The sequence below is a fragment of the Marmota marmota genome, unplaced genomic scaffold (genome assembly GCF_001458135.2).
Source record: "Marmota marmota marmota unplaced genomic scaffold, marMar, whole genome shotgun sequence".
NCBI classification, from domain to species: domain Eukaryota; kingdom Metazoa; phylum Chordata; class Mammalia; order Rodentia; family Sciuridae; genus Marmota; species Marmota marmota.
Genome location: NW_025999864.1, coordinates 5,113,018 through 5,132,455, shown reverse-complemented (window position 1 = coordinate 5,132,455; position 19,438 = coordinate 5,113,018). Strand labels below are relative to the sequence as shown.

At 33.1% G+C, this 19,438-nt stretch overlaps 1 protein-coding gene across 1 annotated transcript in view; it reads left to right on the top strand.

The window, feature by feature from the left end:
* Jmjd1c (jumonji domain containing 1C) overlaps positions 1–19,130 on the top strand; it is a 184,142-nt gene extending 165,012 nt beyond the window's left edge. Inside the window, exons 11-23 of the mRNA XM_048813901.1 lie at positions 1,663–1,864; positions 3,749–3,963; positions 5,292–5,444; positions 5,954–6,043; positions 6,568–6,695; positions 6,885–7,098; positions 7,573–7,787; positions 8,529–8,822; positions 10,581–10,663; positions 11,142–11,272; positions 11,665–11,787; positions 16,779–16,918; positions 18,106–19,130. Coding sequence (XP_048669858.1) covers positions 1,663–1,864; positions 3,749–3,963; positions 5,292–5,444; positions 5,954–6,043; positions 6,568–6,695; positions 6,885–7,098; positions 7,573–7,787; positions 8,529–8,822; positions 10,581–10,663; positions 11,142–11,272; positions 11,665–11,787; positions 16,779–16,918; positions 18,106–18,324 — 2,207 coding nt within the window. The 3' untranslated portion in view covers positions 18,325–19,130. The remainder of the gene's footprint in view (positions 1–1,662; positions 1,865–3,748; positions 3,964–5,291; positions 5,445–5,953; positions 6,044–6,567; positions 6,696–6,884; positions 7,099–7,572; positions 7,788–8,528; positions 8,823–10,580; positions 10,664–11,141; positions 11,273–11,664; positions 11,788–16,778; positions 16,919–18,105) is intronic.
* Positions 19,131–19,438: the final 308 nt, after the last annotated feature.

Genomic DNA, 19,438 nt, shown 5'->3' with positions numbered 1-19,438 from the left:
ATTTAAATAAGTGTAATTAAAAAGTAAATAAACTATTGGAAGAAAGTGTACCAAATAAAAATTTATTAGCAGTGTGACATTTCTATTGTTCATTCTGACTTCTAAAAGCTCTTTTTTATATAGTCCATAGGGGGGAAAAATCTGTTGTATACATAGTGGAGGAAATAGTAAACTGTTTACACAAGCCATTTGGAAACATATTTATGCCATAAGTGGTGTGTATGGGTGTGTGTGTGTGTCTCTAGTGGGTTAAGCCAAATGGCTCCTTGCCTTAAGGTAGAGACAGAAGAGGGAAAAAGGTAATTGCAAACAACCAAGCAGCAATCCTGGAAGTACTGAATACAATTGGACCCAGTTTTAAATGAGCCATCCTATCATTTAAATACAGTGCTTCTGTACAAGATGGGTGAGTTTTCTGTAGTTCTACTGGAAATAGCAGGAGCTCTGGACAAGAGTTCTACAAGTTTCTGCAAGAAGTATCTAGTTTCAAGAGACTCATTGTGTCTCTAATAGGCGTAAATACAAAACACAAGATTAGGAAATAGAATATATTCTGTTAATACGAAAGAAATAACAAACTATGTAAATCTAATGTCATAGGTACATAATATCACAGGATAAGTATACTTAAATGTTTGAGTTACCAGATATTGCTTTTCTCAATATAATTTGCTCTTAAAATGAATATGTTTTTAAGATTTTAATAGACATGGCTGTGGTTGTGGGTCAGTGGAGAGCACTTGCCTAACACATGTGAGGCACTGGGGTTCGAGCCTCAGCATCACATTAAAAAAATTATAAGTAAAATAAAGTTATTTAAAAAATTTAATAGACAATTGTAACTTAATTGTTTGGGTTTCTCGTGGTGTGAAAATTCTACCTACTCTCTAGAATTACTTCAGTCATGTTCTACTTGTTAAGCGTAAGTTAACAAAAGTGACAAGAGCAATGATGTTGACTATGGTAAATAAATTAATTTTTTTCCTACAAGTAATAGACTGTATAATACATTTAGGTCTTTTCCTTTATGTTTCTTTGGTGCCTTTTCTCTTAGGGTCTCACTGTGTTGTCCAGGCTACCCTGACCTCTTTGGCCCAAGTAACCCTCCTTCCTTAACCTCCAACACATAGTTAGCACTGTAGGCTCAACCCACGGTATCAAGAAGCTGATATGATGCATTTTTTTTACCTCCATCAATTAATATGTGTAATTTTTTCTTTTACTTTCTTTAACACCCTTTTATTTTTATAAAAGGTACTGCTGCCATTAATATATTAATATCAAATGGAGTGCATTGCAATAAAGGAAAAATAATTTCTGTATAGAAGAATTTTATTTTAGATAGAGGTACATAGAATATGAATAATTCTCTTGTTTGCTGTGAATGTTGCATATGAATTGTTAATAATGCATAAAATGTTCAGTCAATTCACTCAGCTCTACATTTCCAGCATAACAAAGGGTTCATTAGGTTAGCAGAATCTGATAACAAGTAAACAAATGCTGCTGTGGGCTTTTCAGTCATTAATTATACCTGGAAATCTAAGTCTCTAGTTTTGTCTAGTGTTAATATATCATTGTTGTATATTTGTCTTGAACTTCATCTCGGAATGCACCTTTCTATAAAACAATCTTGTTAATCATTTCCTACTGATTTTACAGCTGGCATCCCTCGTTCAGTATTAAAAGATTGGCGAAAAGTCAAGAAGCTGAAGCAAACTGGGGAATCCTTTTTACAGGATGACTCCTGCTGTGAGATAGGGCCTAATTTACAAAAGTGCCGAGAATGTAGACTTATTCGCAGTAAAAAAGGAGAAGAACCAACTCATTCACCAGTATTTTGTAGATTTTACTACTTCAGACGGTAAGTAAAAATATGAAATTGGAAAAATATTTAGTGGGTATTGGAAATTATTCTATTATTCTAAGGGACCCTTTGAATATGTTTCTAATATATTATAAAAAAATTAATCTTTTTTGTGCTAAATTTTGACAATAGTTTACTAACTTAAATATATATTCATAGTGTTACTTGTGTTCTGTGACTTCTGTTTTCTGAGAGATTTATTCTTAATGAGAATACTTTGGCCAAAACAATGTAGTATTTATATCTATACTTTAACCAATAAACATAAACAGTTGATTAATCTAGGTAAAAAATCTAGGCAGTTAAACTCAACTCACTGTGTTATATCAGAATATCATATTGATATTAAACTAGAGTAAACATTTGTAGCTGTAAAAATTAGTTTATAAAATAATGAGAATTTGTTAATACCATGTCATTTCACAGATTTTGTAATATAATAACTACATAAAATTTTATTAACCTATATACTAAATTAATATTACTAAATACTTTAAAATTGAAACCTTATGAATATACTTGTAAGAGTTGAACTATAGAGTAGCTAGGTTACCCACCAAATAGAGACTCGTTAATGTCTTATATTCTTAGAATCAAGTCATTCCAGTTTTAATAACATCTCTGTCCCTTAGTTCCTGTGTGGCTTTATTAACTTCAGTAGGACTAAAACTAAGCCTATCTTATTTGAAAATGTGACTGAAAGCAGTACCTACTTTTCAGTGGCTCAGTGAAGGTTAAATGAGATAGAGTACTGTGCAGAGTTCTTGATGTGGACCATGCACACATGAAATGTTCTATTGCAAACCATGGTTGTTATTCTGCTTTCTTGTAAGAAGTTAGAGATACTGTGATAAATGTACTATGCTGGTGGCCCAGGAGAGAACCTAAAACTATGCATTGGTAGGAACAAATCATCTTCTATTTCTTCTTTATTTCATAGTCTTTGTAACCAACAACCCTCAAGAGGGATTTGTTGCAGAATGTAGTACCATGGAAGTACAAAAAAAAAGCACAGATGGAATTAGAAGGAAAGTAGGTTTCAGGTAATAGAATATTCAGGAACAGTTTGAAGAATTGTTTAAGTGAAGATAATTACTTAATATTGAAATAAGATGAGTATGATGAAGGGAAAATTTTGGTTTAAAAGGGAAAGTGTAAAAGTAAGAGAAGTAAGAATAAAAAAAGACCATTTTTTATGTTGTCATTTTGAAAAATACAGATGACTTACAATGAATTTCAAATATCCTCTTAGAGAATAAATAGACTAAATACTCAAAAGTTGGGAAAAACTGCCAGCCAATAAAAGAATGGCAATTTTGTCTTTCATTTACTCTCAAGTTCTCTTCAAATAGTTACTTATGTCAGAAGCTAAGAGCAATTAGATCCATTAATTGGGTTAACTAATTGTCATTTTAATGGAAGTATATGTATATTTGGAATTTTTTGTTATCCTCCCAATAAAAATCCTAAGGTAATGTAGGCCATTTTTAACATTAGCAATTCCTGATTGAGGTTAGATGTAAAATAACAGCATTGCTCCAAGTAACACTGGTCCTACATTTTTACTTCTGTTACTCATCAAACACTTTAGTGTAGTTTCTAATAGTTTTCATTTGATTGGAGTTAAGTATAAATGGTGGGAATAATCTTATTTCTTGAAATAACCAAAAATTGGTGCTGTTTACCATTGCCATTTGTATAATACCTGTGAGATTTATTTAAATTGAGTAATAATTAAAGCATTATGAAGAAATACCCTATTTTTCTGCTTTTAAATTAGAAATATAATTTATGTGTTTATAATATACTATGAACCTAAAAATTAATTATAATCCTAACCTTGTACTTGGTATCTAATGCTTTTGTGTTTCATTGTTTCAGATTGTCATTTAGTAAAAATGGAGTGGTTAGAATAGATGGTTTCTCTTCTCCTGACCAATATGATGATGAAGCTATGAGTTTATGGACACATGAAAATTATGAAGATGATGAATTAGACATAGAAACTTCTAAATATATCTTGGAAATAATAGGTGATAAGTTCTGTCAATTAGTAACATCTGAAAAAACAGCTTTGTCTTGGGTGAAAAAGGATGGTAAGGAAGTTAAATATAACCTACACTATACAAATTTCATTTTAATAATATATTTTTGAATTATGTTTAATCTGTGTAAGAAGTCCTTCATCTTATCTCATCTTATTGATTTTTAATTATAATGGCATCTTTCATGTACTTAAGGTTACAGTTTTCTTTTGTTTTGTTGTTGTTATTGTTGTTTTGTACCAGGAATTGAACCCAGGGGCACTTAACCACTGAGCAACATCTCCAGCCCCTTTATTTATTTATTTATTTTTATTTTTTTTTTTTTTTTAATTTTTTATTGTGGGTTGTTCAAAACATTACAAATTTCTTGACATATCATATTCGACACTTTGATTCAAGTGGGTTATGAACTCCCACCTTCACCCCATACATAGATTGCAGAATCACATCAGTTACACATCCATTGATTTACAAATTGCCATACTAGTGTCTGTTGTGCTCCGCTGCCTTTCCCATTCTCCAGCCCTTTTTATTTTTTAATTTGAAACAGGGTCTCAGTAAGTTGCTGAGGCTGGCTCTGAGCTTGCAATCCTCCTGCCTTAGCCTCCTGAGCTGCTGGGATTAAAGGCATGTGCCACCACACTCAGAGATTACAGATATTTTCTTTTGAAATTGAATCAATTAACCAGTTATGAAATCATAATAACATTTTCTTATTTCTGCCATTATATCATAAATTAATGTTATAAAATTACTTTGGATACAAAATTTGTGAAATTTTGTATTTTGTTATATAAGAATGTAATTCATCCCAGAGGTTTATATTTGAATCTCAACTTTATTCTTGTTTAACTTGTGACCTATGGCAAATACCTCTAAATATCAGTCTGTAAAATGGAAAAGATAATTACCTCATGGATTTATCTACAAAGTAGTACCCTGATTATGTTTACTTAGACATAACGTTTAAGTGCTTTAAATGTTAGCTTCTTTTTTCCATAAAATTGGTGGTTTGTCTCCTGGGGACATTATTAATTGCATAACTAAAGGAGGAAGTAAGGAAATGCTTCTGGTAGCTAATAGGGAAGGCCACAAATTCCATTAAACATCCTTGCACAGGATAACCCCCCACAAGAAGAATTATTCAGGCTAAAAAGTCAACCCTTCATTGTAGATAAGCCATTTTTAGTTGCATTTACTTTTTTTTTTTCCCCAGTTTACTGAGGAGAAATGCTCATTAATAATCTAAGGAGATCTACAATTAGTCTTTAATATAGCCCTAAAAATTCTCACTTTTGCTTTATGTTTCTATTTTTGCTATATTTAAGCCAAAGATGCATTGAAAAGAGCATGTATACCTTAAAATTTCTCTATTTCAGCCAAAATTGCCTGGAAAAGAGCAGTACGAGGAGTCCGTGAGATGTGTGATGCATGTGAAGCGACCCTGTTTAACATTCATTGGGTCTGCCAAAAATGTGGGTTTGTGGTCTGTTTGGATTGTTACAAGGCAAAGGAGAGAAAAAGTTCTAGAGGTTGGTTCATAATAATATAAATTTAAATTTTCTGTGTTATTTTCTTTGGGATCCTTTATCTGGAAAATTAGATGTGTGTTTTTCCTATCTTTATTATGCATATGTTACACTAATGTGTGCAGCATATTCACAAAAAAGAAATTTTTGTGAAGTATGTTTTTAATAGGAGGAATAACCACAGTTTATTAATGGCTGAGTTTTCTAGCATTAAGCTTCCTCTACATCTTTTAGCCTGATCCGATAGTTCCTAATCGTAGACCAAACTTGGATTAATCTTGTTGCTTTCAGATTCCAATGTATAGAAGTCAGAAATCCTAGAATCTGTTAATTAAAATCATTCATATAAAGGACAGTTGAATACTTATTAGCATGAATATTCAGAAAAGGACTTTATCTGTTTTTCAAGTGCCAAGCATTTTGAAGCTTGTCATTGAAGTTTCATGTACAGCTATCAAATTTATATTTGTAAAATCATGAGTAAAATATAACCAAAGTATGTCATCTTACAGATAAAGAATTATATGCTTGGATGAAGTGTGTGAAAGGACAACCTCATGATCACAAACATTTAATGCCAACTCAAATTATACCTGGTTCTGGTAAGTGTAAATGTGTATTATTTACCTAGTATAATAGCTATTGATTGTTCTACATTAAAAGAACACTAAAAGAAATATCTAGGAGTATAATAGAATGAAGAGGTAAGATTTAACTAATCTTGAATTATCTTACCCAAAGTTAGGAAATCCTTTAGGATTATCTTTCCTTAGGAAGGTAAGCCCAGCTCCAGTGATGAAAGCCATAGCATAACCATTTTAGAAGAGGAAAATAGAATATAATGAAAAAGCCTTTGGATTCGTAGTGAAAGCTTTCTAAGATTTTTGAACATACTGCATTTTTTAAAATACAGGTAAGTGAGAAAATAATAGAGAATATAAACTTGGGTAAATGATTAATTCTATGATACTTGGAAGGGATGGCAAGGAGAAAAGAAATGGAAGAGAATTAAAAGATCACAAGAAAACCTCCATTGTTTCTAAATTATAAAATATAGTAAGAAAAGAAATGTATAGTCTTAACAACTAGTAGTAATTTTTTTATTAACTACCATTTTATTTTGTAGTGTTGACAGATCTTCTAGATGCCATGCACATTCTTAGGGAAAAATATGGTATTAAATCCCATTGTCACTGTATTAACAAACAGAATTTACAAGTTGGAAGTTTTCCTACCATGAATGGTGTATCTCAAGTGAGTAAAAATCGCTATTCATATAAAATGCATGGTTAAATAAAATAACTTTATTTGAAATTCAGTGTAGGACTTACTTTGTGGATTATGTTTTCTATGTTACTATGTAAATTTCTTCTGACTGCTACTTTTTAACTCTCAATAAATGAAGAAATGGTGTTTAAAAATTTAATTGTTCTACCCTTGTAGGTTTTACAGAATGTTCTTAATCACAGTAATAAAATTTCTCTGTGCATGCCTGAGTCCCAGCAGCAGAATACCCCTGAGAAGTCTGAGAGTAATGGCAACCGCAGTCCAGGGAGTGATGTAAGCACAGATAGCAAGTTAACTCCTCCAGAATCCCAGTCACCACTGCACTGGTTAGCAGATCTTGCAGAGCAAAAAGCCAGAGAGGAAAAAAAAGGTAAACATAACCAATTATCTAAGTACACATTAGAGGATTATACTGTTAAAAGAATTTACTTTGGTCTTTTGCTTAAATTTTGACAAGTTCAGTAAAACATTCGTCTTATTCAGAGTCTTGCCTTCCTAAGATTGCATCAAAATTAGTTATAGAATCACATATGGATTAGCTTATCAATAAAACTACTAGAGTACTAGATTTCTAACTTATATTTTTCACTTGTTTTAGCTGTAAGATTTTTCATTTGTCACAGGTACAAACTCAGCTGTGTGTTTAAGATACTGAGGTGAGCCTTTTCATATTCAAATGGTTTAACTAAGCTTAAAAGATCTAACTCATCCTCTAGTTTGTATTCAAGGGAATAAAACTCTACTACTACAAGTTTTGCCTCCTGCTACAAAATGCAGGTTGAAAGATTTATCTGTACTTTAGTATCAAGCTTTTGTTAAAATTTTATGAAATGTTTCATTTCAGAAAACAAAGATTTTTCCCTTGAAAAGCAAATTAAAGAAGAGAGAGAACAAGATGATTCTGATTCTCCAAATGGCAGAACATCCCCTCCTATGTCCCAGAATAATGAACAGGGCTCAACCTTACGGGATTTACTGACTACAACAGCTGGCAAACTACGCGTGGGCTCCACAGATGCTGGCATTGCCTTTGCACCAGTGTATTCAACAGGAGCTCCAGTGAGTATGATGACAGATTTTATAGGGGGATGGAATGTATGGTATTAGGGTTTAGCCTAAAGTTAGGGAAGTGCTTTAGATGATTTTGGAATCTTGGTGTCTGGCTATGAACTACCCAATAAAATGCAAATGAAATCTTATTCGAAATGGCGAGGCATGTTCATTTGCATCCTAACTTCAAAGCTGTATTTTCCATCTTTTCCTAAGTAAAAGGTTGAAGGAGAGGATTATTTGAGAACAGGAAAACCATTAGATAATCCCTTCAGAATATGAAAACTACATGGGGAGAGGGGATTTAGAAGTGAATGGTTTATGTTACTTAAAATACTTAGAAATCAAATTTTGATCTAAATATTCATCAGGGACAGAAGGAAAATATAGTAATTACTTAAATAGATAAATGTTTTAGTGGCTTTTAAAAGTATATGGAGCATTCTACCCACCTTACTCTGTCTCGGGCTTAAAGTGATGTAAAAGGAAGGCTGTGCTTTTGAGTTTTGAAGGCTTGGGTAGTTTCTCAATCAATCGAACTTCTGGCCCCCATCTGTCAGGAAAAGTACATGGACTAAGAATACATATCCTACTGATACAACTGTATATTCTTGAATGCAGGAATGCTGTTTGTGTTGATTCCTACCCTAGTATCAGTAAAGTCAGTTTAAAATACAGTATGTGGGAGGAAAATTACATATTTTCTCTCGATGAAAATTTTTTTCAGTAGTTTATTTTTTTCCTAAATAGAGTGGCAAAACTGGACGGACTATGCCTAACATTCTGGATGACATAATTGCTTCCGTTGTTGAAAACAAAATTCCACCAAATAAAACCTCCAAGATAAACATAAAACCAGACCTTAAGGAAGAGCCTAAAGAAAGAGGAAAGTCTGTCGTGAATGAAAATAATAAGTTGTACAGTGATATACCACATTCTTGGATCTGTGAAAAGCATATTTTGTGGCTTAAGGATTACAAGAATAGTAATAATTGGAAACTTTTCAAAGAGTGTTGGAAACGGGGACAGGTGAGTATTTTTGGATGATAGAGTATACTTTTCATTCATGGACCTGAAGTTGATTAAGCAGACAAAATGTTTCCCTCCTTAGGTACAGAAATAGAGGAGGGGAAAAAATAGTACTGAATGTATTTGGAAGGCAATAAGATATTAAAAACACCAACAGGATTACAAGGACGATTATTTCTTAACTCCTATTTTTTTTTGGCCAGATTTACATAAATTAACAGAAAACCTCTGGTTATTTGATATATATTTTGTTGTTGTTGTTAACTGGGAATTTAACCCAGGGGCACTTAACCACTTAGCAACATTCCCAGCCCTTTTTAATTTTTTTTTATTTTTTTATTTTGACACAGTTCTCACTAAGTTGTTTAGGGCCTCAATGAGTTGCTGAGGCTGTCCTCAAATTTGCCATTCTCCTGTCTTTGAAGAGTTACTAGGATTAAGTCTTATTCCAGTGCACACAGCATCGTTTATGTATATGTGTGTGTGTGTGGATCTATGAGTAAACATACATTTAATAAAGCCTTGTATTTACAAAGCTCGGTCCTTTTTTAGATTTGCATTTTTATCCAGTTAGCACATTCATGTATATTATTACAATGTTACTATTAGAAACATTTTTCTTGAACAAATGAAAAATTACCCATGGAATATTTGTTTATAAATTATTTCATCAAATTTTTTTCCCAACATAAGGTGTTGCACATGCTAAACATACACTGTTTTGTTTGTTTTAGTCACCCCACTGAGCCACATTCCCAGCCCTGTTTTATATTTTATTTAGAAATAGGGTTTCACTGAGTTGCTTAGCACCTCCCTTTTGCCAAGTCTGGCTTTGAACTTTCGATCCTCCTGCCTCAGCCTCCAGCCACTGGCATTATAGGAGTGCACCTCCTCCTTCTTATGCATAAGCATAACACTCTGTTAACACTGAGGTACAGGGTTTTTCCAGTCCTGAATGATAAGTTCCATTATTTCAGTCTGTCCAAATAATACTTTCTGATGACCTAAGCTTTAATATGTTTAATATGTATTTCAGCAATTTACTACATCAATAAGAAATTATGAACAAATTTAAGTATTTGCATGACATTATTATTTTTTGGCTTTGAATTATTTTAATATACCAATTAGCTTATCTCTCTTTTTATGTGTGTGTGTTGATCATTTTTTATGATCAACTTTTCCCAAGCTGCAGATTACCATAAGAAATAGAGACATAAGTCTGGATTATTATTGGATAGACACTAGAAATTAATGTGAATTGTTAGTAATTTTCTAAAAGCTATTTTAAGAGTTATATGTGTTATTAGCCAATTAATAATGTGTAATGGAGCATTCAACTAAGTGGTTTGGTTAACCAGACTTTAGGGTATTTTTCTGGGTTTGTTTGTTTTGCTTTGTATATCATTTGTGCCTAAAAATTCTAGCTCATTTTTTTTTCGAGATAGGGACTTGCTAAGTTGCTTAGGGCCTTAGCCTCCCAAATTGCTGGGATTATAGGCATGTGCCACTGTACCCATCATAAAGAGATTTTTTTTAAAATAATTTTTGAGACATTACAAATGAATAATATTGTATACTGTATCTAGGAACGAAAGTGTTAATAACCACAGAAGTACATATGTAATAAAAATAAACATTCATTAAGCACATAGTGTACAGTTAATTATTGAATTGAATCATTTTACATTTCTTTATCTCCAAATATTAATGAAAATCAAAAAGCAGAAATTAACTTACTAGTAACTAACTGCATTCTTTATAGAACGGCAGAAATCTAAAAGTGGAGAAACGGTTGTTTTAAAATTGAAAGATTGTCCTTCAGGTGAAGACTTCAAGACTATGATGCCAGCAAGGTATATCTTGAAACTTTAATTTTTGATTGTTGGCTTTTGGAAGTTGAGCTGAAATTGTCCCCAGAGGTGAAATAAGTAACTACAAATGTAACCTTTAGGGTTTTTTTCCTTCCTCATAAAAAAAAAAAAAAAACCTTAACTATTAGAGGAACTGAATCCCTATAGCTCCAATAAAAGGAAGTTTGTGTTACGGCAGTAAGGGAAAAAAAGTTCACATTAACGAACCATAAGGCCTTGTTTGCTTCTTTTGGAACTTTTAATTTGTAGTATTTGGAAAGTAGAATTTAAATTTTAGTCAGTATCACTACTGTTTTATGCTTGTCCATGTTAATGCATTCATTTAAACTTTGAAGAAGATCAAGAGAAGTGTTATCTATCTTAAGAAAAGGTTTTTTGGTATTTTTAACAACTTAAAAATTATATATTTGAATGCATAAAAATAACAAACCTTAAAGAAGGTAGTGTTGTTATTTTTCAGATATGAAGATCTTTTAAAAAGTCTGCCTTTGCCAGAATATTGTAATCCAGAAGGAAAATTCAATTTGGCATCTCATTTGCCAGGATTTTTTGTACGTCCTGATCTAGGACCCAGGTTATGTAGTGCCTATGGTAAGTATATATTCATATTTCTTCCAAGGTGGAATTGTGTGTGGGATTTTAACAAACTTATGTCCAAAAATTAATTAGATAATTTTCTAACGGTTTTTAGTTTCTACTCTTATCTGTTCTTTTAATATTAAATCTCCTGAAATCCTTTTTCATATTAATAGTAGGTTATAAATCAAGAGCGAGTATCTATTGAAGTACCTGCTAATTTCTTTAAAATATTTACATTTTTATTAATTTGCATTATAATAGGGCATTTTTACAGATTGTGACTTAACAGTAGTTTTGTACAGCTGGAGACTAAGGTCAAATTTAATTCTAATAGTGTTGATTGGGGAGACAGTATGATACATTATTAAAAAACAAAATATTTTGTCAAATTTTATTTTATACAGGTGTAGCTGCTGCTAAAGATCATGATATAGGAACAACAAATCTCCACATTGAAGTTTCTGATGTTGTAAATATCCTAGTCTATGTTGGCATAGCAAAAGGAAATGGCATTCTCTCAAAAGCAGGTAAAGAAACTAAGAGTAGTAGTATTGCAGTTGAATGCACCATATACACTAGTCTCATGCAGAATGTCAGCCTCCCAGTTAACAAAGGTTCCAGAAAGAATTCCAATATATATAAGGATATTTTGCTCTTTATTACTTGAAGATTAATTTTCCTATAATATAAAAGAAATTTTAGTTTTAAAAGGTTCTTTTGTTTTGCTCCTTTCCTCTTATTAAATAATGTGTTTATGAAAATATATGGTTCAATACATGTTTACATTTGAGTTTAAGAATAGAAACTAGGTTTTGGGATTTTCAATGTTTTAATGTTCTTAGGTTTTTGTATGTTTTTTGTTTATTGGTGCTAGGGATTGAACCCATGGCCGCGTGCATACTAGGCAAGCATTCTATCACTGGGCTATACCCCCAGCATCTGTCTTCTTCCTTTTTACCTTCCCAGTATCGGAGGAAGAAAGGAGCCTTTCTTCTTTAAGTAAAAGTGACATTTTTGTCTAGTATATTGGTTTTAGTTTCCATGCCCAGGATTTTTCTCTAAAACATTGGTCCATCATCACTTATTTCCTCCTTTATACATATATAATCATAGGTCTTTAACCTTTTCATCTCTACTGGTTTCTTTAATAGGAGCATAATCTAGGGGCTGAGGGTATCACCCAGTGGTAGAGTGCTTGCTTAGCATGAGTGAGGCCCTGGGTTCAATCCCCAACCGTGCAAAAAACAAACACAAAGGAATATAGGACCATTCTCTTTTTAACTGTTCTTTTTTTTTTTTTTTTTTTTTTTTCCCCCTCAAAAGTATGCCCCCTTTGAATCTATTACTCTAGCACTCTTAAACAGTTTTTTTGCTGTTGATGTCACATTTCAACCTTTTATACCTGGGTGAAATTATTGTTGCAGTTGCTTTGACTGACATACATTTGGGTAGTAATGCAGGGATTTCTCTCGGATTTGTTCATTACTCTCTGCCCTCTGTAATAAGTCACACTACTAATTGCTATCTTTTCAAATACTTTTTGCTTTTGACACCACTTAATTTTGACACCTTATGGACAGACTTTTATTTATGTATTTATTTGTGTGTGTGTGTATTTAGTTGAAGATGGACACATTATCTATTTATTTATTTTTATATGGTGCTATGATCTCAACCCAGTGCCTCAGGCATGCAAGACAAGTGATCAACCACTGAGCTACAACCCCAGTCCCATGGACAGACTTGTCTAGAGTTACAAATGTTCTCTTTTCTGCTTTTCATGCACTTTCTGTGATATAATTATATATGACTTGTAGCCAGCCCTTAGACCACAACATTCCGTATCCAGAACTTAGAGTGAATTTATGACGTAGTGGCTAGGTGCTGGGGACATAGGGATTCATTATAATATTTACTCTGTTTTTGTGTACATTTGACAATTTGTTTAAAACACAACCTAAATTTCCTCAGAACTATAGAAATTCATTGGTTACTCTGCTTTCTTAATTGATACTGACCTCTACTCTAAGGATTTGAGAGTCATTAGGCACACATGAGTTGTCCCAGCTCTACCAGAGACATTATTACAAATAATGTAAACATTATTTGTTCTTTCTGAGCCTATGATGCTGTAGATAGATAATTACCTATTTATTGTATCATTATATTATACTTAAATCATCTCCTATATGTATTCTACAAGTTAGAAATTATACCTGCTTTTCCTACTTCTGTTCATTCATGTCCTTAATTATTGGAACTTTCTTATTCATCTTCACTTGTTTTTCAGTACTGAGGATTAAACCCAAGGCCTTGTACATTCTGTGCAAGTGCTTTACCACTGAGCTATAGCCCCAGCCTTCTTATTCATATTTGTTCCTGTGTATTCCCTACCTCTGGTTCCTGGTAATAATAATCGGTCTTCTGACAAAACTTTAAAAATTTTTAAATAATTCTCTTTGCTATATTTATCTAAAAACTTTTGTCATTGTGTTGTAAGTGTCACATAGAAAGCAGTATTTTAAAGTTAGTAATACTTAACAGCCGGTGTGGTGGTGCACGCCTATAATTCCAGCAACTTTGAGGAGGCTGAATCAGGAAGATCACAAGCTTGATCACAAGCCTCAGCAACTTATCGAGACCCTGTCTCAAAAATAAAGAAAGAATGGGAATGTAGCTTAGTGGTGAAACATCCTTGGATTCATTCCCCAGTACAGAAAAAAAATAATAAGAAATACTAGCCTACTTGAAGCACATGCTTTTTCCTCTACCTACAAAGTCTTTCTGCCTCCTCCTTGTCTTCCTAGCAAATTACTATATTCATCCTTCAGAGTATAATTTAGATTATTAGTTCACCCAAGAGGTCTAAACTTAAAAAGTAAATTTAATCTGTCATTCTCTTTTTTATGATAAATCTCTCCCCTTTCTTGAGTTTATAAAGCAATAAACTTTAAAGGAAGAAAAAGTAGAAAATAATACAAGATTTGCAACTTTTAATTTGTTAAGAAAACACATATTTAAACCATCGGCTATTTTTTTCAATTAAAGAGTAATTTTTATGATAAACTCTCCCCCACCCCAGTACTGGGATTTAAACCCAGGAATGCTTAACCTCTGAGCTTCATTTTTAGCTCTTTTTATTTCATTTTTTATTTTGAGACAATGTCTCACTAAGTTGCTGAGGCTGGCCTTAAATTAGGATCCTCCTGACTTAGCCTCTTGAGTTCCTGGGATTATAGGTGTGTGCTGCCACATCTGGCTTATGATAAACTTTTAACATTGTTCTTTATTTTCTTGTTTTATCATGAAATGGGAAAAACTTTGTCACAAATAACACTTGAGGACTGAACTAGTCTGTGAACATTCTTATTACCAAGTATGGTATTCATATGAATTTATTAAGACCCTTCTTAACTCTGTGCTAGATCTTTTTTAATTCTCATCTTAACTGTGTTTGACCCATAGTAAGCAGTTAAAAATTTAATACATGTTTGAATTAAGAAATCCTACTGAAATTTGTACAACCACTTTGAAAAGCAATGTGGAGATTCCTTAGCAAACTAGGAATGGAATGATCATATGACCCAGCTGTCCCAAAAGAACTAAAATCAGCATATTATAGTGATACAGCCACTTCAGTGTTTATAGCAGCATAATTTACAATAGCCAGATTATGGAATTTACCCAAATACCCAGCAGAGTGAAATCATGGCATTTGCTGCTAAATGGGTAGAAATCATGCTAAGGGAAATAAACCAGACTCAGAAAAGCAAGAGTCAAATCTTCTGCCTCACATGTGGAAGCTAAAGCAAAATGAGGGGAAAAGGGAGTGGGGGAGGGGATCAGATATGATAAAGATATAGGCAAGATCAGTGTAGTAGAAGTGGGAGAATGAGAGGGAGAGACAAAGGGAGGGGAAGGGAAAGAAATGTGGAATGAATCTTCACAGAATCTCATATATAGATAAATGTACTGAGAGAATTTCTATATACGTAGAAAGTATTAACCAAAGGAGTAAAAGTAAGATAAGTAGAGGAGGAAAAAAGGGGAAGGAAAGTGGGGGAAATGGAAATTGAAATCAGATTTCTAGTATGTATGATTTTTGCTGTAAGAACCCCAAATACAGGGCTGGGGTTGTGACTCAGTGGTAGAGCGCTTGCCTAGCATGTGTGAGGCACTAGGTTCAATTCTCAGCACCGCATATAAATAAATAAAATAAAGTTCCATTGACAGCTAAAATATATATATTAAAAAAAGAATCCCAAATACTATGTATAATTTTCATGCTCTAATAAAAATAAATAAAAAATAAACGAACACATAAAAAAATCTTTGTAGTCAGGTTTAAATATTATAAATGTTTCACCATCGCAGTTGTTAGTAGACATTTGTTATATTCTTTGTAATATAAAGAGTTGGTTTCTTTTGTCTTAAAAGATGATTAGGTGCGCACCTGTAATCACAGCAACTTGAGAGGCCAGCCTTAGCAACTTAGTGAATCCCTAAGCAACTTAACAAGATCTTGTCTCAAATAATTTTTTTTAAAAAGGCTAGGGATGTAGCTCAGCAGTAAAGTGCCCCTGGGTTCAATTCTCACTACCAAAAAACGGGAAGAAGATGTATTTAAAATACTCACTGTAGTGAGTCAGGCACAGTGATACATGCCTATAATCCCAGCTGTTCTGTTTCAGAAGCTGAGGCAGGAAGATCACAAGTTCAAGGCCATTCTGGGCAACATCATGAGACCATGCCTCAAAATAAAAAATATTACAGGCTGAGCATTTTCAGTGATAGAGCACCCCTGGATTCAATTCTCAGTACCACCAAAAAAAAAAAAAAAGAAAAGGAAAAAAAAAATTTACCATATTGAATTCAAAAGTTTGCGTACTTCCAAAATTTTTTGTGCTTACACATAAATATAAGATGTTTAGTTTGTCGGCGTTTTAGAAGAATGGCCTGTTTCTTCAAAACTACAGCTTTGTTGATAAAGAATTTGATTACATATTGACCATAATAGAATATGAGGTCCCATAGGAATTAATCAGAATGTCACAGTAATAAGCAAATCCGTTCACCTCACTGAATCTCTTTACTCAAGTGTAAAATAGAGGTTATGATTCTTGACAACCATACTCTATAGTTATAGGAACCAACTGAATGATAATGGTCATAAAAGTTCTTTATAAATTATGAAATGCTATGAGTCCAAGCCATTGTTAGGACCACCCCTTTGAGGACAGGGAGAATGCTGATTGAGTAAAAACTCTTGAATTTTCTTTTTCCTGCCCCTTGTTTTACAGAAAACAAACCAGGAAAATTACTATTGATCTTTCCTGTAGCACACAGGAAACAGTTCCAGGTTTCTGCTCTCAATAGTTTTGAATATAAAACTGGGTTTGACTCCCTTAAGAATACTGATCTACTCAGGCATTCTGCTGTTCTCATAAATCAGTTTTAGAATATTTGGCTTTTTGGTAGTCTTCACTGACCAATTTGAAAATACTCTCCTATATTTTAGGAATACTCAAGAAATTTGAGGAAGAAGATTTGGATGACATTTTAAGGAAAAGATTGAAGGACTCAAGTGAAATTCCTGGTGCTCTGTGGCATATTTACGCTGGAAAAGATGTGGACAAGATAAGAGAATTTCTTCAAAAGGTATAATTTATGTTGCAGACAATTTATCTCTTCACTTTGAGTAAGGACTCAGTAATTTTTAGTTTGAAGGGATGGAATTTTTGTTGAAAATGAAAAGCTCCTTTGTCTTGCTTCTTTTAAAGGCCTGTTTATTTTGAGGTTTGTATGGTGATTTCTCATTTCATAGTACTCCCCTATCTTCCTTACCACCTTACAGTAAAGGACCAATGTTTTGATGAGCTAGGTATTAGTTGGGTGGTATAGAAACATCTAAAAAAGGATCGGATCTTTAAATTTCCTTAGAATCTGATTGATATGTTTGACTCTTGACCTAAGTAGTGATTCTACTTTATGACATCTGATTTCTCAGTTATACTTTTTGGTTAGACTGAAATTTTGAGTAATCATACCTTTAATTGTTAGACATTCTTAAAGAAATTAACCCATCAACCTGAAATAATTGGTTCACACCCTTTGCTAAAATATTTTCATAATTTTGTAATTTGGGGGATTTTTTATAAGGGAACATAAGTTGCTTATTTTACTATACTCCATCTTCTTTTTAAGGATTTCAAGTTCTTTCTGTGAAACAATGTAAAGAAAGTGAAAGGGCTTTAGCATTGTAACACTCTTATCCCAGTAATAATTACCAATATTTTAATCTATAATGTGTGTCTTGTAAATAAAAAGATTATTTTAATGAGTAATTTCTGAAAAGGTCACAAGTAAATATTTCAACGATTAGAATGTAAACCCTAAAATGGTTTTTATCTTTGTACATGCATTAAGGGAGTGCAGGGGTGGGGGGCACTATCAAGAAATGTTTATGAAATCCATACATGTGAAGGCTTAGCTTTTGGTGGTTGGGGGACAAACCATACTAAACTTTGCCTCATCTAGGTGTTGTACCCTTTAAACAATTGGTAAGGAAGGAAACCTGACAGATGAAAACTTCATAGAAAAAGGAGATGGTGAGAAAGGAGTATGACTCACTCTATTAATAGCATTTCCGTGTGCTTTATTTAATATCCTTTGCTTTTTAAATTGTTTCAGACTGTTTTTTCTTTAACTTAAGCACAATGATGGTTCTGTAAGATTCTGAGACCAAAGAATGTAGTATTATAAACTAAATATTTAGCTAAAGAGGATTTTTCTTCTTTTGCCTTATATAAATGGGGTATATGTTTTTATTTTAATCCATATTTCAGATTTCAAAAGAACAAGGCCTTGAAGTTCTACCCGAACACGATCCAATACGTGACCAAAGCTGGTATGTAAACAAAAAACTCCGCCAAAGACTGCTAGAAGAATACGGAGTCAGAACCTGTACTGTTATTCAGTTTCTTGGGGATGCCATTGTTTTGCCAGCAGGAGCACTTCATCAGGTACATACAAACTTTTTGACACACCTGTTGTTCAAAGAATAAACTTTGAAAAATTGTTCTGGGTGTAGATGTAAATCAAAAACAGAAGTAACAGAATAATCTGAAATAGTCTGTTTTCATTAATTATATTGCTAAAACGGCATTCTAGTGTTTAAAGAAATTTGAAATAATTGAATACTTTGAGAGCTTAAATTGTTTTAACATGAGCCAGGTTTGCATTTATATGTTGTCTCTGATTTTAGAGACTTGAAATTTAATTTTTAAGGCCTCCCAGGAGAAGTATAGAGGTATTGTATACTCATATCTCATTAGTTGGGCCAGAAAGGGGTAAGGGGAGAATATCAAAGCTTTCTTTTAACAGGCTATAAGTTTTTCTCCTGTCTCTCTTGAGCATGCTAACAATAGGCTTGAGATAGGCTAACAATAGCCTATCTAAGAAAAGATGGTATGTATATTTTATGGTCATCAATCCACAGAATTATGCAGCTTGATGTATATAGTTCTTGATGTGTATAGTGGAAATGGCATAGAATACCTGTTGGAGGGTATGAAAAATGAAATCTAAAGCACACAATGGATTCCTGTACGAAGAATGGCGCAAATAGCCCAGTTTAACTCTGTTAGTAATAAAATGTACAAGGGAAACCTGAGGAACACTCCTCCTAGTCTAATTTGTCTCATAGGTTGTTCGCTACCTCTTCCATTTACCACCCAGTAATTGAGATATGTTTAATATGTATTCATTTACCAAAGATTGTTTCTCACATTTTATAAGTACCTCCCCTTTCCTTCCTCTTCCTGCCCAGGTCCCCTTATTCTATTCTACTGGTCTCCCTTCTATTGTTTTTGTTTTTGGTTTTTTTAATTCTAATCAGTTATACATGACAGTGGAATGCACTTTGACACATTGTACACAAATGGAGCACAACTTCTCATTCTTCAGGCTGTACATGGTGCAGAGTCACACCAGTAGTGTACTCATACATGTATATAGGGTAATAGTGTGTATTTTATTCTACCGTCCTTCCCATCCCCACAAACCCACCCCTCCCTTCTTTCCTTTTTTTTTTCTTTCCCCTCATTCCTTTGCACAATCCAAAGTTCCTTCATTCTTCTTTACCCACCTCCCACCCCCACTATGGATCAGCATCCGATT